This window comes from Microcaecilia unicolor, chromosome 2 (assembly GCF_901765095.1).
Source record: "Microcaecilia unicolor chromosome 2, aMicUni1.1, whole genome shotgun sequence".
Classification (NCBI taxonomy): domain Eukaryota; kingdom Metazoa; phylum Chordata; class Amphibia; order Gymnophiona; family Siphonopidae; genus Microcaecilia; species Microcaecilia unicolor.
Genome location: NC_044032.1, coordinates 85,246,696 through 85,268,638, shown reverse-complemented (window position 1 = coordinate 85,268,638; position 21,943 = coordinate 85,246,696). Strand labels below are relative to the sequence as shown.

At 41.4% G+C, this 21,943-nt stretch overlaps 1 protein-coding gene across 1 annotated transcript; it reads right to left on the bottom strand.

Annotated features, from left to right (window-relative positions):
* Positions 1–1,766: 1,766 nt before the first annotated feature.
* LOC115461871 lies at positions 1,767–21,800 on the bottom strand. Its single transcript, XM_030191931.1, has 4 exons — positions 21,573–21,800; positions 10,528–10,755; positions 9,113–9,417; positions 1,767–1,869 (listed from the first exon to the last, which is right to left on the bottom strand). The coding sequence occupies exons 1-4, from the start codon at positions 21,798–21,800 to the stop codon at positions 1,767–1,769; spliced, it is 864 nt and encodes a 287-aa protein (XP_030047791.1).
* Between the last annotated feature and the right edge of the window lie 143 nt (positions 21,801–21,943).

Below are 21,943 nucleotides of genomic sequence, written 5' to 3'. Positions count from 1 at the left end.
TCTTTCCCCCAAGTAAATCATTTCTGGTAACATAACCACACACCTTTTTGGCACCACACATTAGAATTTAGGCGCTGTGCACTACAGAATTTGCTTAGGGCCCAGTTTACTAAGTGCACTACCGTTTTTAGTGTGCACTAAATGCTAGAGTCGCCCATATGTTCCTATGGGTGACTTTAGCATTTAGTGTATGCTAATCATTAGCGTGCACTAAAAACACTAGTACACCCTGAGCATGGCTTAGTAAACAAGGCCCTTAATGAGTTATGTATGTAAATTCTAATTATCGTTTCAACTATTGCTCATTATTGCTTGTTAAGTGCTGTTGGAAACACTGATTGGCTTGTTAAGCCAATTAAGTTATATACCTTGTTATAGAATACGCTTGGATTTTGGTGCAGAACGCTAGGCATGATATATAGAATCCTGTCGTTTATGCTGATTATGCGTATAAATGTTTAGCATAATGAAATGTGAGTAACTGGCAAAATTCTGCCTAAACACTATTCTGAAAAAACACACTCAACTAACATACCCGCATTTTTGCAAGGGGGTGTACACATGGGAGCAGCTTGGGTAGAGCATGGGTAAGACACACAAACATAACTTATATTATAAGTTACACACACATATCTGTAACAATTAGGCACTAACACACCAGCTCTGACAGGCAGATGTGCTCAGCTCTAACTTTTTAAGCATGTATATACTCGGTTAGACTAGCATTCTATAAAGGAAAATAGGCATCTATGTTTCCCTTATAAAATAGGCTTCCACCAGGCATCTTTTAGGCACCTATGTAATTATAGGCACTCTGTTATAAAATTGCCTTCTTAAAGCCTATCTTATATAGACAACATGGGTGGTCTTTATAAATCTGATATCTGGAACCAGACCCAGTAGCACACCAGTGCTCATAGATAATTTATAACTGCTCTGCAAAATGAGCAAATGTATGCATATTCTCTACACATATACCTGCTTATTTATAAAATATCTGCATATATCATCCTTAGAAACAGGATACTGGGCTTGATGGATCTTCAGTCTGTCCCAGTATGGCAACACCTATATTCTAAAATTCTTATTGTCACCTGCCTGTCTTGCAAACAACACACAGTTCCATTATCCCTCTGATATGTAGTCGTGTGAGCCGAGGTTTACTGTGTGAAGCTCACAAAAAGGCAAAGTAAACATAAACAAAACATCATCCTGAGAAAGATGTTACCGGATGAATGCATTAAAGATAATTATTATAAAGAGAATCAATTTAATTCACACACATGTCAAGGACAAATTCAGGTGTTCTATAAGACTGATTTATTAAAGTTCAAGTTAGTAAGAATATTGCACTTAAATTGTAAAATAACTAATTAAAATTGTTAAAATCTTGGATATAATAAATATGATAAATAGCTAAAATCCCTACTGGATCCAGTATTACACTCTAAACATATTTTTCTTTTAAATAGGAGTCATTAAAATTCCCAACTACCTCTGGTAAGTATCTTACATAACCATAAATAAATTCTGCATAAATTTTCTTAGTAAATTTTTACTAAATACATTTACGTTCTTTTTCTCCTATAGGAATTCCTTTGTTTCTGGTAAGTATTAGTCTGTCATATTCTAATTCAGGTATATAGTCAAGGTATAATTAAACCTATGCTACTGTGTTCTTTCTTTCTTAGGTTTTCAGTTCCTTAAGGTAAGGTTGAATGTATAAGGTGGATGCAAATTGACACTCTCTCAATTTCAAAGTTCCATTAAGTTGTCTTCTCTTCAGTACTTAGCTGAACTTCCTGCTTTATGGAGTCCTGCAACAGTTCATCTGTCTTGGAGGGCTTTTCCTTGCTCTTCTTCCTAAACCTGTTGTTTAAAGAAAATAACAGGAAAGAAACCTATTTCCCTGCAGTGTGTGCAACTCTAAGTGAGCCTGCCAGATACAAGAACCTGAACTGTATTCTAATATGAGGAAAATAAACCATAATAAATTTCCCTTTGTTCTGGTTTCCTAAATTATTCTGTTTACTTTGCTTCCCTAACTAACTAAAACAGAGCAATTCTTCTTTTCTTGAGACTGCTGAATTCTTTAGGTTCACAGCAAAACCAATCACTCACTCACACTGCCACACTAAGTTCTCACAGCTCTAAGAGGTTCAGTCTTAATAAATCTTTACTTTATTTTGTTTGAAACTCAGATAATTTAATTCTCTAATTAATACAAACTTTAAATATCAAATTATTTGCTTCCCATAAATTCCTTTGTAAATACCTTGGTGACCCAGCAGATATTCTACAGGGATAATATCATTCCAAAACCTTTTACTTTTACCTTCACTTACTGAAGGTGTGAAAGTTTAATGCTTTCCAGCCCCTATTTATAATACCAAATTTCTTAGAGACTAACTATTCTTTACCATAGACCCTATCAAAAGGATCAAATTAAACCTGTGAAACTCAGGTTTCCACTCTCAGAAAGGAACTCAAACCCAAGCCCAAAATAATAGTACAAACCTCTTATATCTCCAACCTTTCAATTAAATTATTCTCAAACACTCTTTTATTGTCACATTCAACTTTATCAAATATCCTCTCCTTCTTTCAGACCTCACACACACACACAGATGAGTGAACAGGTCCTCCCTTATCTGGATCTTCCGTTGCACTCCTTCAACTGTCACCAAGCAAAACCCTAACAAGAGCAGTGCATCCAATCAGAGGGCTCCATTTGAGACTATATTTCCATACCAAGATCCCATTTTACCTTTCTCATTAAAAATAATACATTAAACCCTCATTTCTGGGTTTAAACCATATAACTCAGGTCAGAGACATACTCTAACATTTACCCTGTGAAACGTTCTATGAAATTTAACCTCCAAACACCCAAACTGGAACCCTTCAAAAACCTTATGACTAATAAGTACAAGTTTCTAGCATCTGAATTCTAATCTTGAAATTCATGCAATCCCTTTCAAAATACATTTTGGATTATTTTAAAACTTTAAGGTGTCAGTGTAAGTCTCCTTCCTGGCACAAAATCCAGCCTAGAGCCTCCCCACAGCCCCCAAACGCCAGGTACTAAATAAATGACAAATTTTCTTCCACTGGTTACATTATGACATGTAAAAGTAAAGCACACTCTTTATGTGTGCCTACATTTACACATATATTTGGCAGTGCAATTTTATAAAAGCCCCTTTCCTTGTGTATAATAAGTTTTGCATGATGAGAAAACCTTTATAAAAGATATCCCCCATGCATTTAAATTGAATTAATACATATTAATGTGCATTAACTTGTATTAAAATGTTGCTATGCTGTGCTTCATATTTGGAAACCATTAGGAAAGTATCTTAAAATGACATCTCTTCACCTTAACATTCAGATTAATTTCATTTTTTGTTATGTTTTATGATTTAATTATGATGAGATGACAATCACTTTTACTTTGAAATTATAGCATCTTCCTTTCTTGTTAGTTGTTACTAAAGTGTTGCATTTTAATTATTTCATGTTCCTTAATCATTGTATTTTGATATTTATATTTCAATATTTCAGTAAAATGAATTAGAAAATATTGCAGTTTAGCAATGAGGATTATACTTTTGATCCTTAAAACAGTTCTTCAGTGAAACTATACATGTACTTTTGCTTTAACATTTACGGTAATACAAGGTTTTTGTGATCATTTGCACCTTTTTTTCTGGAAGTAAATTATAATGTGCACAAAGATCACACGTATGATTATTTCAACAGCTCAGGCTTCACTTTTTCTAATCACAATATCTGGAATCATTAAAATATAATCATGCACTTGATTTAAAAGAAGAGAGGCACTGATCTTATCTTACCGTACTATATCACAAGTGTTGTTATCTAAAAATAGTCTCATTTACAAATTCATTTTAAGAAGGTTCAATTTACCTATTGGGCTAGTTTTACTAAAAAAGAAAAAAAAACATTATTGCATGCCGTTTGCTATCATGCATTAACATGCATTTACTGCAGGTCCCATTTTATGCAAGAGTCTATTTACTAATAATGCATATTAATGGAATTAGTGCAGTCTAATGTAATAACATGCTTTAGTAAATGTAGTCCATTGTATCATTCATAAAATATCTCTTTGTATTTTTTTCTAACATTTATTAAATTTTTCTCGTTTATTTCATTTTGTATACCTGAATATTTAAGTGTAGATTGTTTTTCTGGCACTGTAATACCTGGCATTGAATGTAAAACTAACTACTCAACTATGTTTACATTTATTGAAATCATGTTCTAGAGTTAGTTGAAAAACTGATAACTAGAATCAAGATGATCAAACTAAAAAAAATCTTTTTTGGTTTCCTTGTTTTACTTTGCTTTTTTGTTTTTTTTTTTAATCCATTTACAAGGATTTTGCAATAGACAGAGGATCAGGAGATTGTTAATGAAATACATGCAAGGAAAAAGAATCTGATTCGAGATGACATTTCACCACAGGGCCTCCTCTGGATTTTGGGAAAAGACTACACATTCCAGCATAAAATGCAGAATCAGTTTTCTTTTCTAATTTATAGAGAATGAAAACCTGCTGGAATCCTACATGAAGTGGTAAGATTTTATAAATGCAATACTCAAGTGATACTGATAGCATCACAATGTATGCTATTACTAAATATGATATAAGCTTATTGAGTAACTTAGAATAACTTGAAGACAAAAAAAAATCAGATATCACAAGCATTGTGTAAAGTCAAAAAGTCATGTAAATAGATCATTCCTGGGTATGAAAGTATAGGTTTCCAGTGAACTTTTCCACCCTTCCATTCTACAAAGATATTTTCCAATGAAACTAAACATTGTGCAATTTAATAGATATGAATAGTGTGCTTTCACATATTAAATAGGTCTGGTCAATCAAGCAAGCAATATACCATTTTCTTTTCAGAAGATACCTCAGCCGCTTACTTCTCAGACTCCATATCCTAGGGTTGATAATAATCATTGCAGTAGTGAATGAATGAACCTAGGCTGACATTCACTATTTCATAAACACATCTGGTGACCTACATTTGCCATTTCTTGTTGACTACACAAAATTAGCAGTATCCAATATTTTGGTTTCTGGAGGTGGGTGTATGTTTTTAAATCCAAACCTCTTTGATCTCATGAAGATATCATTTTATAAGCCAAAATGATTTTGGAACAGGTAAAATGCATATTGAGTGGTGTCCCCATGGACAGCTAAAATATTAAATATTCAGTCCTTGAATCATAAACATGGATTGGATTCTTGCTGGTTGGTTATGACATACTATAGAAATACTTGATTCTTTTGTGTTGTGTGCTGGTCTCCAAAGCATGGCCATTCTGGACTCTACTACTGTTTTAAAGCAGCATATATAATTATAGTATGAATGCAATAAAAGTGAATTAAGCCTAGGACAAATTTGGCAGTTTTGTTTCAGATATATTGTCAGATTGATAACCAGTCGACCCCTCGAGGTGTTGCCCCCTCCTTGCTCCGCTCCGGGAACCACCTCCGCACAGTTAGTATTCCTCCTAGTTGTTATTCAAACACAGATCATGCTTCCTCTGCTAGGTTCACTCTGTCCAGCAGTGAGCCCATTAGTTTCAGGCCCGGCTGGCCACTGGAAAAGATACGGCTCTTTGTGTATCCCCAAGAAACAGTTCCGTCCACCAGGACTTCCCCCCCCCTTTTTTGATGACCCGCCCGGGTTCTGCAGGTCCTGAGTTCTTTTCCTCAGGGTGAGGCCGTCATCTACTTTTGAGCAGACCAAGCCTTCACAGTTTTAGGCCAGCAACCAAGCCTATCTGCTCCCTGGCTTCTCTTCAGCCAGGCTACCAAGCAAAAATGCCTCCATACTGGTCCTGTTCCTGGCACAGGCACCTTCAGTTCATTTCTCAACCCACTACAGAGTTCTAAAACAAAGTTCAGCTTTCAAGTTCAAATGCTATCCAGTTCCAAACTTTCTCACTGCTGTCTGAATTCCCCTAGGTTTAGCAATTTCTTCTCAGCTAAACCTAGAGACCCACCTCCCTCATTTGTCAGCACTCACTCCTGACAACCTCCCGCCCAGGTCTAGAACTCATACAGTGTGTTTTCCAGGACTTACTTTCCTTCAGTTCCCCTCTGGCCACGAGCAAAAGCTGAGATATCCATCTCCTCTTGCCCCCCACTCTCTTCTCCCACTTGCCAGTCCATATGCTCGGTCCCTCCCTCCCCCAGCAGGTGTTCCTCATTCCCTTCCTCAGACCTCATTTCCCAATCAGCCTCCTCCCCCTGGCTGCCCTGCGAAGGAAAGTCCTCCCCCTCCTGTTTCCTCCTCAACTCAGGCTCCTGGGACTTGTAGTTTCCCCTCTCCTCCCTACCTCGGCCCTGCTCGGCCTTCTGGGATCGGTAGTTTCTGTAGTCCCCCTCTTTCCCCTTTTCCTCCCTACATGGAAGAAGAGCACCTTTTCTCCCCTGCCGCTTCTGCTTATTAACCCATTCCTCACATACCCCCCCCCCCCTTAAGTGATTGCTAGCCCGCTTCTTCCCCCTTCCTTCTCCTTCAGGGCTAGCAATCCTACTCAAAACGTCCACATGTGGTAGCAACTTCCCTGCTCTATGTTCAATCTGATATTGAAAGGGTTGCAATGCCAGATACCACCTCGTCAGCCTAGCATTGCTATCCTTCATCTGCGCTAACCACTTTAAAGGGGCATGGTCAGTAAACAACTTGAATGGCCGGCCCTCCAGATAAAACTGACATTTCTGTATGGCCCACTTTACTGCCAGACATTCTCTCTCAATGGTTGCATACTTCGTTTCATGAGGGAGCAACTTTCTGCTCAAATACAACACCGGGTGTTCCTCCTCCCCGTAAACCTGTGATAGCACTGCCCCCAACCCGGTGCCAGAAGCATCCGTGTGCAGGATAAATTCCCTGTCAAAATCCACGGCCCTAAGTACTGGTTCCTCACACAGTGCTTGCCGAAGAGCCACAAATGCCCCCTGCTCCGCTTCCCCCCACCTTAACCGATTAGGCTTATCTTTTTTTAACATTCCGGTCAAGGGAGCGGCCAAAGTAGCAAAGTGAGGAATGAACCTTCGATAATACCCCACTAGCCCCAAAAACCCCCTCATTAGTTTCTTGGACTCCGGGCGGGGAAACAGTTGAATACTTTCGACCTTACCCTGTAATGGCCTTATCTGCCCATTCCCCACCCTATAGCCCAAATATTCCACCTCCCTCTGAGCAAAATAACATTTCTGGGGGTTAAGAGTCAGCCCTGCGTCCCGGAAAGCCTTCAGGACCTTCCCCACCTGACACAGATGTGACTTCCAGTCCTGGCTATGAATGATAACATCATCTAGATAGGCCGCTGCATAAGCCTGATGAGGTCTCAACACCTGATCTAACAGGCGTTGACAGGATGCCGCAGCGGAATTCAAGCCAAATGGCATCTGCTTGAACTGAAACAGGCCGAGAGGCGTACAAAATGCTGTTTTCGGCCTGGCTTCAGCAGAGAGTGGAATCTGCCAATAGCCTTTTGTCAAGTCCAGAGTTGACAAAAACCGGGCTGTCCCTAGCCTATCCAGCAATTCTTCTATCCTCGGCATCGGATACGCATCCGGAACGGAGAGGGCATTAACTTGGCGGAAATCAATACAAAAACGCCATGTTCCGTCAGACTTGGGCACTAGCACGACCGGGCTTGCCCAGGGGCTGTGGGATTCCTCAATCACCCCAAACTTCAACATTTCCCTAACTGCCGATTCACCTCCTGTTGCTTTAGGGGCGACAAGCTATGTGGCCTCTGCCTTACCACCTTCCCTTCCCCCGTACGTATATCATGCATAATCAGAGGCGTTTCCCCTGGGAAAGGGGTCAGCACATCCTCAAATTCCCCCAAAAGAGCCCTTATTTGCTCCTTTTGGTGCCCGTCTAACGCCCCTCCTACCTGCAACTCCCCCTGGTCATCCATCTCGGATATCTGGGGACCTAGATCCTCCTCCGCTAAGTCCTCTGCAGTGGCCCAACATACCTCTCTGGCATGCCACGGTTTTATCAAATTGATATGATAAGTCTGCTTTCTTCCCTGCTCATTCCTCACCTCATAAGTAACTGGCCCCAACCGCCTGATTACCGTCATAGGTCCTCTCCAGTTACCACTAAATTTGTGCGGATTATCTGAGACCATAATCAACACTTTATCCCCTATTCCCACCTCCCTTTCCTGGGCTTTTTTATCATATGCAGCCTTCTGATATTGCTGCGCGGCCTGCAATTTGTCTCTAGAGTAGACCCCCAACCGCCTCAACCGCCCCTTTAAATCATGCAGGTAAGATACTACTGTGTTATCTTCTAGCTCTGGGGGTACCCAACGCTCCTTCACTATATCCAAGACTCCCCTTGGGGCTCGACCAAAGAACAACTCGAATGGGGACACCCCTAGGGAGGCCTGGACGCACTCCCTCGTTACATACAGAACAAACGGCAGTAATTGATCCCATTTATCTAAGCTACAGCCCAATCCCTTCCTAAGCAGGGTCTTCAGGGTCTTATTAAATCTTTCTACCAGTCCATTGGTCTGAGGATGATATGCAGCAGTGCAAATGTGGACAATACCGAAGGCCTCCCATACCTGGGCCAGTGCCCGCGATCTAAAATTGGACCCCCTATCAGTGAGCACCTCCCGAGGGAACCCGACTTCACAGAAAATGTGAATCAGTTCTGCAGCAATGACTTTAGCAGAAATGCTACATAAAGGAATTGCCCAAGGGAAACGAGTTGCCATATCCATAATCACTAAAATATAAGAGAACCCCCGTGTAGATTTTTGAATAGGTCCAATTATATCCATCGCAATCCGCCCCAGAGGAGTCCCTATTCGGGGCAATGGATGTAAAGGAACCCTCCCTGGACCCTGTTCGGATACCTTCTGACATAAAGGACAAGACTCACAATATTTTTCAACCTCTTTATATATACCCGGCCAATAAAAGCGTCTTAACAACTGGGAGACAGTATTCTGGGCTCCTTTATGCCCCCCCAGAGGGTGATCATGAGCCAACCGTAACAGTAGGTTCCGAAACCCCCGGGGCACTACTAACTGCCTCCGTACGTCCCCCATCCCCTCCCCCGCAGGTTCGCGGAAAAGAAGTCCCTTGTCTACCACAAAACCTGGGCCCTGAGCCCCTCTGCCCCCATCCCTTACTCGCTCCCAGGCATACTGCAGAGTGGGATCTGCCCGCTGCTCCCTCTCAAAAGAAGGGAACTGCTCCCTTACCTCCCCTGCCTCATCAGGGAAATCAGTCTCCTGCTCCAGTTCTTTCATAGATAGAGCTCTCTGACGCTGAACTGTCTTCTTATGCCCCCCGGTATCTCTGGTTTTCCCCGGGTCACCCAATACCTCCATCTGAAAAGGAAATATATGGGATAAAGACTGCTCCTGCCCCGCCTCCCCCTTCCGCTGTGCCCGGGTAACCACTAAACCTTCTCTCTCTCTTAAATACTCCGAAAATGGGGGCCAATCCCTTCCCAAAATAAGGGCTTGCGGCAACCTAGGCAGAACCGCCGCCCAGACCCAATGCGCTCCCAAAGGACCTACTATCCTAACATGCCGCAGCGGGTATCTACTAGCAGCCCCATGCACACATTGTATCGTGACCTCCTGTCCCCTCCTCCCCACTCTTCCCGCTCCCTTCACCATGATCTGTTCCCACAAGGACTGGGCCAGCATTGTTTGATCCGCTCCTGAGTCCAACAGTCCTTCCACCTCCACCCCCATCACTTCGACCTGTTGGCAGAACTCATGCCCGCCAACCCTCCTCCCGCCGGCCACCAATTGCAATTTAACCACACAGTCTCTCCTCACATGGCCCTTCCTCCCACAACGATAACACATTCTCTCGTCCACCTTACTTCCCTCCCAACTCCTCGGGGCCTTTACTTCAGGTACCTTACTCAGCTTAGGACTACCCAACCCCCCCCCTTGCTGGGCCACTTTGCGAGCACAATGCTGTGACTCTAGGAAGCAATCCATACTCTGAATTGCCTCCTCAAGGGTTCCACAGCCCCTTTTAATTAAATCTACTTGAAGACCCCTGGGCAAGGACTCCAAGAACTGTTCCAGAACTAGCTCTTCCATTATTTGCTGCATTGACCGTTGTTCTGGCTCTAACCATTTCCCCGCCAAATCTCTTAATTTCTGAGCCAGCACCCTTGGAGTTTCCCCTTCCACCCACTTGAATTCCCGAAACCTCCTCCTGTATGCCTGTTTGCTTAGTCCAAACCTGTCCAAAATAGCTGCTTTCAGCCTTGGGTAATCTGTTATATGTCCAGTAGGTAGGGCCCGAAAAGCAGCTAAAGCCTCCCCAGACAGCGCAGGAGCTAGCCTTATTGTCCATTGCTCCTGCGGCCACCCCGCGGCCACCGCCACCCTCTCAAAAGCCCCCAGATAATCTTCAATATTATCAGCATCAGTCAACTTTCCCCACAGAAGCCAGTTCACCCCCGCATGCCCTACCAGTCCAGCTGGCCCTTCGCCCCGAAAAGTTGCACCACTCTCGCCAGGCCCCGGCACTCTTCCTCCGGCTCGCAGGAATTCCTGAAACAGGTCCAAAAGTGGTTGCTGCTGAGCTCTGGAAGCCGCCAACGACTCCTCCATAAGTTTATGTGCCATCTCTTGTTGTTTTTGGAATTGGTGCGTCATAAAGGCAAACATCTCCTTCGGATCCATCCTGACCACCTTGACCTTCCACCAGAAGCTGGAGGTTTGTCAGCTTTTGGGTTTAAGCTCCCCAGCTCTCGGGTGTGAATCCCGGTGCAGCCTCCGCGTCCGCTTTCGGCTCACTGGAACCTGGGCTCGATCGATCCCACCACTGCCACCACTTGTCAGATTGATAACCAGTCGACCCCTCGAGGTGTTGTCCCCTCCTTGCTCCGCTCCGGGAACCACCTCCGCACAGTTAGTATTCCTCCTAGTTGTTATTCAAACACAGATCATGCTTCCTCTGCTAGGTTCACTCTGTCCAGCAGTGAGCCCATTAGTTTCAGGCCCGGCTGGCCACTGGAAAAGATACGGCTCTTTGTGTATCCCCAAGAAACAGTTCCGTCCACCAGGACTTCCCCCCCCTTTTTTGATGACCCGCCCGGGTTCTGCAGGTCCTGAGTTCTTTTCCTCAGGGTGAGGCCGTCATCTACTTTTGAGCAGACCAAGCCTTCACAGTTTTAGGCCAGCAACCAAGCCTATCTGCTCCCTGGCTTCTCTTCAGCCAGGCTACCAAGCAAAAATGCCTCCATACTGGTCCTGTTCCTGGCACAGGCACCTTCAGTTCATTTCTCAACCCACTACAGAGTTCTAAAACAAAGTTCAGCTTTCAAGTTCAAATGCTATCCAGTTCCAAACTTTCTCACTGCTGTCTGAATTCCCCTAGGTTTAGCAATTTCTTCTCAGCTAAACCTAGAGACCCACCTCCCTCATTTGTCAGCACTCACTCCTGACAACCTCCCGCCCAGGTCTAGAACTCATACAGTGTGTTTTCCAGGACTTACTTTCCTTCAGTTCCCCTCTGGCCACGAGCAAAAGCTGAGATATCCATCTCCTCTTGCCCCCCACTCTCTTCTCCCACTTGCCAGTCCATATGCTCGGTCCCTCCCTCCCCCAGCAGGTGTTCCTCATTCCCTTCCTCAGACCTCATTTCCCAATCAGCCTCCTCCCCCTGGCTGCCCTGCGAAGGAAAGTCCTCCCCCTCCTGTTTCCTCCTCAACTCAGGCTCCTGGGACTTGTAGTTTCCCCTCTCCTCCCTACCTCGGCCCTGCTCGGCCTTCTGGGATCGGTAGTTTCTGTAGTCCCCCTCTTTCCCCTTTTCCTCCCTACATGGAAGAAGAGCACCTTTTCTCCCCTGCCGCTTCTGCTTATTAACCCATTCCTCACAATATACATGTTTACCTCTTTTCTTTACTGACATCCATCTCAATATGTTTATATGGTACAGGAAAGCTTGGCAGCCTGTCAAAAATTTGGGCATCCCAGGTCAAATTTTATGTTTAAAGATAAAGATGACATCTTTCTGCACAATTTAGTCACTGTTTATTTTCAGTTACTAACAGATTCAAGAAAAGAATAAATATGGCAGGTGCAAAATTTGGATACCCTTTTAGTGGAGGACTAGCCTAATGGTTAGTGCAGTGGCCCAAAAACCTGGGGAGTCAGGTTTGATTCCTACTGCAGCTTCTGGCCAAGTTGCTTAGGGACACTTATACCAAGCTGTGGTGAAAGGACCCTTTGGTAACGTCAGTGCATGGATTTGCCATGTACTGAGGCCCCTTTTACTGCAGTGGGTAAAAAAACAAAAAAAGGAAATGGCTATGCGGTAAGTGCACACTTGCCATGTGGCCATTTCTGGGGGGAGCTCTTAACAGCATCTATTTAGGAGGCGGTAAGGATCCCGCACTAACCCGGTGGTAACTGAGCAGTGCATGGCGCTGCCCGATTACCACCAGGTAAGGCGCCAGTGCCGAAAAAAAAAATTAATATCCTTAACGCCAGAAATGGTGCACGGTGGTGGCAGTACTACTGCCGGATCCCGCAGTGGGCTGGTGGTAGTGCTGAAATGACAAGCGGCAAAGTGGCGGTACAAGTACCTTAAGCCTACATTGCCCCAGGTACAAAATAAGTACCTACATATAATATGTAAACTGCTTTGATTGTAACCACAGAAAGATGGTATATCAAAATGTCATCCACTTTAGTGTCAGTGCTTTCTAACAGCGACTAAAAATAGCATCTTTCACATTTATTATTTCTTTATTTAAAATTTTCTATTCTGCCTACAACTAGGCAGATTATAAATCAACATACACAGTAAAAAGCCAAATGATGAAACTGACATACAATAGAAAGCAGATCAAGAATTATTTTTTTGTATTCAGTTAAGAGGCTTTCTCTTCTTTAATGATTTTTTTCCGACACATTTTTGCAGAATTTGTTTAGCTCAGAAATTCATAAAACCGTGTTGCCTTGGCTCTGTCCTTTCCTTCAAATATTTTTCCATCGTCTTTCCTGCTAATGGAATGGGGCTTGCTGGCCTGTGGTTTCCCACCACTTCTCTGTTTTCACTTTTATGAGGAAGGACCACATCAGTCTTTCTTCAACCCTGAGGAGCTTCCCCTGTCTCCAGCAGCCTATTGAGCACATCCTTTGAAGGACCCATTAGGGCAGCCATTCCCAACTCAGTCCTCAGGGCACATCTAGTCCCATCAGGTTTTCAAGATATCCACAATGAATATTCATGAGTTAGATTTGTATGCAGTTGAGGCGGTGCATACAAATCTATCTCATGCATATTCATTGTGGTTATCCTGAAAACCTGATGGGACTATGTATGTTCCGTGGACTGGGTTGGGAATGGCTCCACTAGGGTCTCTCTGGGCAACCTCAGTATCCTGAGATAAGATACTATGGTGGTCATTTTCAAAAGAGAAATTTGTCTCAAAAGTGGCACAAAGCAACAAATGGACATTTTTCACAGGAAAACGTTCAAGTTGCGTCTTTTGAAACTCAAATTTGAGATGGATTTCTCCTCAGTTGATCTAAATTGCAAGGAAGTGTGTTGTGGGGAGCGATTTGGCCAGGATTTGGGTGAGCCCAGAATTTGAATGCTTTCCCTGGATAATGGAAAAAAGATAAAATGTTTAGGGGAAAAAATGGGATGTTTGTATCTGGACCTGTTTCAGTCATGACTAAGACACAAAAAGGTGTCCTAACTGACTAGCTAATTACTGGAAGGATTAAGGCACAACCCCCCTTAATTCCTCAGTTGTCATTGACTCCCCTCCCACACCCCAAAGGTGTGACATTGACAGTATATACCAGGCTCTGTGACAGCTTTTGATATTATAGCCATTCTTATTAGAGCTGCAAGTAGAGTAGGCTAGTGGTCAGTGCAGTGGATTGTAGAGAACTATTACTACTACTTAACATTTCTAGAGTGCTGCTAGGGTTACGCAGCACTGTACAAATGAACAAATAAGGATGGTCCCTGCTCAAAGGAGCTTACAATCTAAAGGATTATCATGAAAGGGACCCATGTCCATTTCCCACTCTAACTAGTACATTGTGGTGGAAATTGTGACCCTTCCAAAAACCTGAGAAAATGCCAACTGTATCTATAGATATAAGATACTTGCAGACCTGAGGGCTTTTGTAGTGGTGTAGTTAGATAAAGTAAGATTTTTAGGTGCTTCTGGAGGGTTCACAATCCAAAATAAGGGTATTGTGGGATCTTCCCATGTGTGCTTTGTTAATATGTGGCTGTTACTCATTGAGAATCTGTGGGCTAGTATGTCTAATTGGTGTGTGATGGGAATCCTTGTGCTGTTGTGAAGTTCCATTGGTTTATGAAATTCATTAGTGTTCTGGTGTTTGTGTCATTTTGTTTTTCTAAGTGCAAGTTTATGTCACCAATTAATAGGACACTTTGGTGATTGGTGCAGATGTTTGATATTTGAAATATTGAGTCAGGTGATTAATTTTGCAGATGACACAAAATTATTCAAAGCTGTTAAATCACAGTATGAATAAACGTTTTTGCATGTTCTATGAATGTATTACCAGTAACAACATTTTTTTGAGTAACATTAGTGCATAGTCATTAATAGAAAAAGAAAACTATGTAAAAGCACGGTAAGACAACTTTTTACCTCAGCTTAGTTAAAGGACCTCTAAGTTGTTGGAATAATGTATTGTATTTTACATGCATTGCCTGTCACCAATTTTTTCTCTGTGATTACTCTGTGACCTCTGATGTAAATTGCTTAGAGAGGTCACACCCATGCAACTTCCTGTGGGGGTTAGGCACAGCACATGGAGCTCATGTTCTCTCCTAACCTGAGAGAATCTATGGTGGTGTGAGCATCCATTACCATCTAAGCACATGGAAAGAGCTGATAATCCAAATGTATAGTATTATGTATATATAAGCCTGTCTGATTATAATCTAACTACAAACTGTGAGTAAACAGATGTTTTGTTACTTCAACTTTAAAGTGACTCAGCAGTGAATTATTCAGGGGTGTATGAGAGAGATGAAGAAAGAAATTAACATTTCTAAAGCTGAAGCTGTGTGTATAAAATCTGCTAATTATTTACTACAAATAATCCAACAAAAGGGTTATGGGCCCAGGGCCAGGAATTGAAAAAGAAGAGAAATATTACCAGGCAGTAAAAAAGCCACATTTTTCTCTTAAGTTTTAAAAGAAAGATTCAGTCTGTCTCTCTCTCCCCCCCACACACCAAACAGAAGGCTAAGAAAATGGCTGAGGGAGGAAATTCACCATTTTTCTACTCTCTCAAGGTGCCTAAATTAACTGAATTTAATTATCAGCAGTGGGAACTAAGATTCATATGTCTCCTTCAAGCAAAGAAATTAAATATATGCTTAGACCAAAACAGAACAGCTGAAAATATGGCTGAATGGGACAATGCAAACTATTATGTGAAGTGCATATTTTTGGAAGCTCTCTCAGAGAAACAAGCCATATTAGTGGAGGCAAAAGATACAGCAAATGAAATTTTATATAAACTGAGAACTATGTATGCAACTACATATGCAAAACAGCAACCAATTTGGTTGGCAGAGTTGAATGAGACCAAATTAAGGGATAAAAGTAAGTGTAATGATCACATTATGCATCTTATGTCTTCATTTCAAAAGTTAGAACTTTCTGGAATTCCCATGTGTGATGCATTGAAAAGAGCATTTCTTTTTACCTCACTATCAAAGAAGTTTGATGTTTTTAGGTCTGTAAATGAAGCCATTGAAGGGCAATCTTTTGAACAGGCAGCATCAAAACTAAGGCAGGAATGCATAATAAATGATTCTGAGGAGATGTGTTCTCAAAGCAAGTCAGAGAGAAATGAAACAAATTTCTTGGCAAAGAACAGAGGAAGGCGGAGCTATGGGAAAACTCCACCCAAGGGCAAGTTGATTTGCTACTCATGTGGAAAGGAGGGACATGTATCTAAATGGTGTAAGGAAACACAAAACACTCCCTCTAGCTCACCTAAGCCAATGGAACTAAAGAATTTTCCAAGCAGGAAATGTATGAAAGACAATGATAAACATAAGGGCTTTCTAATGGCAGAAAAATCTTTGACTATGGTAAATAATAATTCAAATGAAAGTACTTGGATTTTGGATTCGGGGAGCACATGCCATTTAACCAATTCTAAGGATTTCTTTCAGGAAATGAGTCCAGAAGAAGGTATTCTTAAAACTGCAAACGCAGGGACTGCTAAGATCCAAGCAAAAGGCATTGGATTCTTAAAATGCAAAGTGTCTAATGAAGTTAAAGAAATTCCTGTAAGTGATGTCTTGTATATTCCCCAAGCAGTTTGCAATATGCTTAGTGTATCTACATTAGATAAGAAGGGATTTGTGATTCATTTTGAAAACAGTAAGTGCACAATCTCTAAAAATGATGAAGTGTATGCTGAAGCTTTTATGCATAATGATGTTTATAAACTGAGCATTTCAGGTGAAGCCTCACATCTGGCGCAAGTAAGGAAGAATGATGGTAAATGTAGTCTGGAAATCTGGCACCGCCGCCTGGGACATCGTGATTTTAAGGTGATCCAGGATCTTCACAGTGGGCAACTAGCCACTGGCATTCAGATAAGTGCAGATGCTGGTAAAATGGAGAAATGCATAGACTGTGTTACTCAAAAAGGTGTGAGACCCTCATTTCCTGCATACACAGGAAATAGGAGTAATAAAGTGCTGGACTTAATACACAGTGACTTATGTGGACCGTTTAATATCCCATCATTGGGAAATAACAGATTTGTGCTAATATTCTTGGATGATTTCTCTAGATACTGTGTGGCCTATTTGCTGAAAGAAAAAAGTCAAGTCACAGACATGCTGAAGAAATACGTAGCCATGGTGAGCAATAAATTTGAAAGAAAACCAAAGGTTCTTCAGACCGACAATGGTGGTGAGTTCACTTCACAAAGCATGCGCACATTTCTAGAACAAGAAGGCATTCAGCATATCACAACAGTAGCTTATACACCAGAGCAAAATTCTGTTGCAGAGAGAAAATTTAGGTCACTTGTGGAAATGACCAGATGTATGCTGTCAGATAGCAATCTCCCTAAAAGACTATGGGGGGAAGCCATTCTCACAGCAGTGTACCTACAAAACAGAATGCCAACTAAAGGCGCTGAGCGCACACCACATGAGACATGGCATGGTAGGAAGCCAAACCTGTCACACATAAGAACATTTGGAAGTACAGCATATGCTCATGTACCAAAGCAAAGAAGGCATAAGCTGGATTCCACAACAGAAAGGGGCATTTTAGTTGGCTATGCTCCAGGACACAAAGGATATAGAATTTTGAATCTGAAAACTGGCATTGTTGGCATAAGACATGTTACATATTTTGATGAAAACAAAAGGGTTGATAAAGGCTGGATTATCCCAGATGAGCCTTATCATCCAGAATATGAAACTAGAACCATAATAGACATGCCAGTGCATATAAATGCCATACCAAGGCAGATGTCTGAAAGCAACTCATCTGTATCTAACGAGGAACAGGCAGAGGAAGCAGACACAGAAAGGATCATCGCAGGAGACAGTACAGTTGGAGAAGGGGAATCAATTGGAGAAGGACTCTCAGATTTAGAGGATGCGGAAAGGTCAGACCAACCTGTTGTCAGACGCTCATCCAGGGAAAACAAAGGTGTTCCACCCCCAAGACTGTCTTACCTAACAAAGTCAGCAGAAGCTCAAGAGCCCTTAACATGGGATGAGATTGAGAAAATGCCAGCAGAAGAAGCTGCTGAATGGCGTAAAGCTGCACAAGAAGAAATTGATGCATTGGATAAAAATAATACTTGGATTCTTACAAAATTACCTCCTGGCAAGAAAGCTATAGGATGCAAATGGGTATTCAAGTTAAAAAGGAATGCACAAGGAAAAGTGGAAAGGTATAAAGCCAGATTAGTCGCAAAGGGATATCTTCAAAAATATGGAGAAGATTTTGATGAAGTGTTTGCACCTGTAGTGAAACACACGACAATTAGAACACTTCTGAGCATTGCAGTCTCAAAAGGCATGCAAGTCAACCACATTGATGTGAAAACAGCATTTCTTCATGGAGATATAACTGAAGACTTGTACATGGAACAGCCAACAGGTTTCATAAATACAAAACAAAGACAGCTAGTGTGTAAATTAAACAAAGGTCTTTATGGATTAAAGCAAAGTGCAAAATGTTGGAATGACAAATTGCATGAAATATTGACAAATTTAGGATTTAAGCAAGGTGAAGCAGATAAATGCTTGTACACTAGGTGCAGAAATGGACAATATGCATACATTTTAGCTTTTGTTGATGATCTGCTCATTGCAAGCGAAAGTGAGCAAGAGTACAAGGACATTGTAAAATATTTAAACCAGAATGTTGAGATAAAAGAACTTGGTAATGTGTCATACTATCTTGGTATAGAAATTGAGAAACAAAATGATGGTTCTTATCTTCTAAGCCAGAAGCAGAAAATAAATGAGCTTATTGAAAGTTTAGGTATGCAAGATGCCCAAGTTGTAAGCACTCCCATGATCACTGATTTTCTGAAGGATGAAACAGTAAGAGAACCTTTACCAGATAACATCCAATATAGATCAGCCATAGGTAAGCTTTTATATCTGACTACCACATACAGGGCTGATATAGCAAATGCAGTAGGAATTTTGAGCAGAAGGGTCAGCTCACCTACCAAATCAGATTGGACTGCAGTTAAAAGGATGGTAAGGTATTTAAAAGGTACCATTGATTGTAAATTAAAGATTTCAGCCAATAGTAATCCAAAACTAATATGTTACTGTGATTCAGATTGGGCAGGGGATCATTCTGATTATAAATCCACAAGTGGATATGTGTTTATGTATGGAAATGTACAAATTTCATGGGCCAGTCATAAACAAAGTATTGTGAGTCTGTCTTCTACAGAAGCTGAATATGTGGCCGTATCGGAAGCATGCAGAGAACTGATGTGGATTGAAAAACTTTTGCTGGATTTTGGAATAGCTGAGCAGAGACCAATCCAGATAATGGAAGATAATCAGAGCTGCATCCGACTGTCACAGAATGACAAGGTTCAGTCACGCACCAAGCACATCGCAACGAAATACCACAACGTGCGAGAGCTGGCGAAAGAAGGGGTCATCAGTCTACTCTATTGTCACACCAGTGAAATGACAGCTGACATCATGACCAAACCGTTACCCAGAGAACGTTTTGAGAATCTGCGTATAAAGCTTGGACTTTGTGTGAATTAATAATTGCATGACAGTTATGCATGAGAAGGGGTTTGTTGGAATAATGTATTGTATTTTACATGCATTGCCTGTCACCAATTTTTTCTCTGTGATTACTCTGTGACCTCTGATGTAAATTGCTTAGAGAGGTCACACCCATGCAACTTCCTGTGGGGGTTAGGCACAGCACATGGAGCTCATGTTCTCTCCTAACCTGAGAGAATCTATGGTGGTGTGAGCATCCATTACCATCTAAGCACATGGAAAGAGCTGATAATCCAAATGTATAGTATTATGTATATATAAGCCTGTCTGATTATAATCTAACTACAAACTGTGAGTAAACAGATGTTTTGTTACTTCAACTTTAAAGTGACTCAGCAGTGAATTATTCAGGGGTGTATGAGAGAGATGAAGAAAGAAATTAACATTTCTAAAGCTGAAGCTGTGTGTATAAAATCTGCTAATTATTTACTACAAATAATCCAACATAAGTGTCATCATAGCACATTGAAATCTTCTGCTCAGTGTCTTGCAGCTGCCAAAAAAGCAAACTAAATATTAGGAATTATTACAAAATGAATAGAAAGTAAACCAAAGAATATCATATTGCCTCTGAATTGCTCTATGCTGTGATCAGACCTTAAATATTGTGTGAAATTATGGTCACCATATTTCAAAAAACTATATAGAGCAACATTTTTGAAAGGACATACAGATTGAAATTAAGGCATCCAGGTTAGGAAGTCTCGAGTTCTGCTAGTATTTGGTCTGTTTTTGACACGCGCCAAGGCCCCATTTTACTGCAGTGGGTAAAAGGCTGTCCTTTTGGGTCGAAATCTAGGCGTTTTTCTCTTTCAATTATAAGGTGGTTTGTAATGTAGTATATTATCAAGGGCCTTATTGAAAGAGAAGGGCACCCATCTTTCGACACAAATTGGGAGATGGGCATCCTTCTCTCAGGGTCGCCCAAATTGGCATAATCGAAAGCCGATTTTGGGCGTTCCCAACTGCTTTCCGTCACGGGGATGACCAAAGTTCATGGGGGCATGTCGGCACCATAGCGAAGACAGGACTGGGGCGTGATTAAGAGATGGGTGTCCTCAGCTGATAATGGAAAAAAGAAGGGCGTCCCTGACGAGCACTTGGCCGACTTTACTTGGTCCATTTTTTTCACGACCAAGCCTCAAAAAAGTGCCCAAACTGACCAGATGACCACCGGAGGGAATCAGGGATAACCTCCCTTGACTCCCCCAATGGTCACTAACCCCCTCCCACCCTCAAAAAACAACTTTTCCCCCCATTATTTATAAATTTTTAACAAAATTTTACAAGCATTAAACTTGTAATCAGCAACACAGCGAAAATACAAATAGCATTCTCAATGATAATCACATAGTCATATTCAAATTAAAATTTGATAATAAGGAACAATTTAACTGTTGAGCATATGAACTTTCAAACTAGAAAAGAAAAATAAATTTACACTTTCTTAGACCTCTAAATGTGAGGGGGAGTTATGAAATCTGAGAAGTTATCAAACAAGAAAAAGATTCAATAAACAAGGCTGACAGACCTCCAAATTTACATTAACATTATTTCAATTGTTTGGAATCTAGAAACGATTTAAGTTGTTCCGGTGCATAGAAAGTATATTTTGTTTGATCCAGTTTAACCATGCATTTGCATGGATATGCCAAGAAAAAAGTTCCCCCAGTATCAATTGTCCTCTTTTTCAATGCTAAGAAGGATTTTCTTTTCAATTTGGTTTGTTTGGTCACATCTGGGAAGATCCACACTTTGGCTCCACAAAATTGAGTAGAAAAATTCCTAAAGTAAAGCCTTAAAATTGTGTTGAAATCCTGCTCAAACACTAAGGAAACTAACAATCTGGTTCTCTCTGTTATTTTTTCTGAGGATTGTTCTAATATTTCTGATATATTTTGTAAATCAAGCGAGGTATTACCAACTTCTCCCATTTCACCTCTAATTTTAGGTATATAGTATAATTTAATAACTGGTGGGATAGCGTCAAGAGGAATCTTCAATATTTCATTCAGATACCTATGAAAAATTTCTACTGGTGTTACCCCCAGTAATTTAGGAAAATTTAAGAGGCGTAAATTTAAGCGATGATTGTAATTTTCCATCTGCTCAATTCTTCTCCGTATTTCAGTATTGTCTTTAATGACAGTGTTTTTAAATTCTTTAAACAAATCAACATCTTTTTTATTGAAGCTACCTGTTCAAGCATATCACGTTTCACAGATTCAACAGTCATTTTTAATTCTTCAAACTTATTGTTCAAAGTGTGTACATCACCTGAAGATTTCTGTAAAGTAACGTCCATACTTTCCAGCTTTCCCCAAATCGCCTCTAATGTCACCTCCGTTCTTTTCTCCGGATGAGTAACAGCTCCTTCAGGTCCCGGCATCTGCTGTTGCAGCCCTAGGTCCTCGCCATTCACCATCTCCAACTGTCAGGTTCTCAGGTTCAGAGCCCGCGGGGCTGGGCTCTGGAGCAAACGTGAGCCCTTGGGCTGCTGACGAGGAGTGACAGCAGCAGGCAAAACCCACCAACCAACACTGGGTAAGCACACCGGCAGGGACTGCA

Excerpts from the sequence above, each read along its gene's own strand:
- LOC115461871 (XM_030191931.1), bottom strand. The coding sequence starts at position 21,800 with ATGGTGAATGGCGAGGACCTAGGGCTGCAACAGCAGATGCCGGGACCT. Across the intron at positions 10,756-21,572 it reads AACGTGATATGCTTGAACAG|GTCAAGGTGGTCAGGATGGA; the intron begins GTAGCTTCAATA and ends TTCTGGTGGAAG. Across the intron at positions 1,870-9,112 it reads ATGGGGGACGTACGGAGGCA|GTTTAGGAAGAAGAGCAAGG; the intron begins GTTAGTAGTGCC and ends TTTAAACAACAG.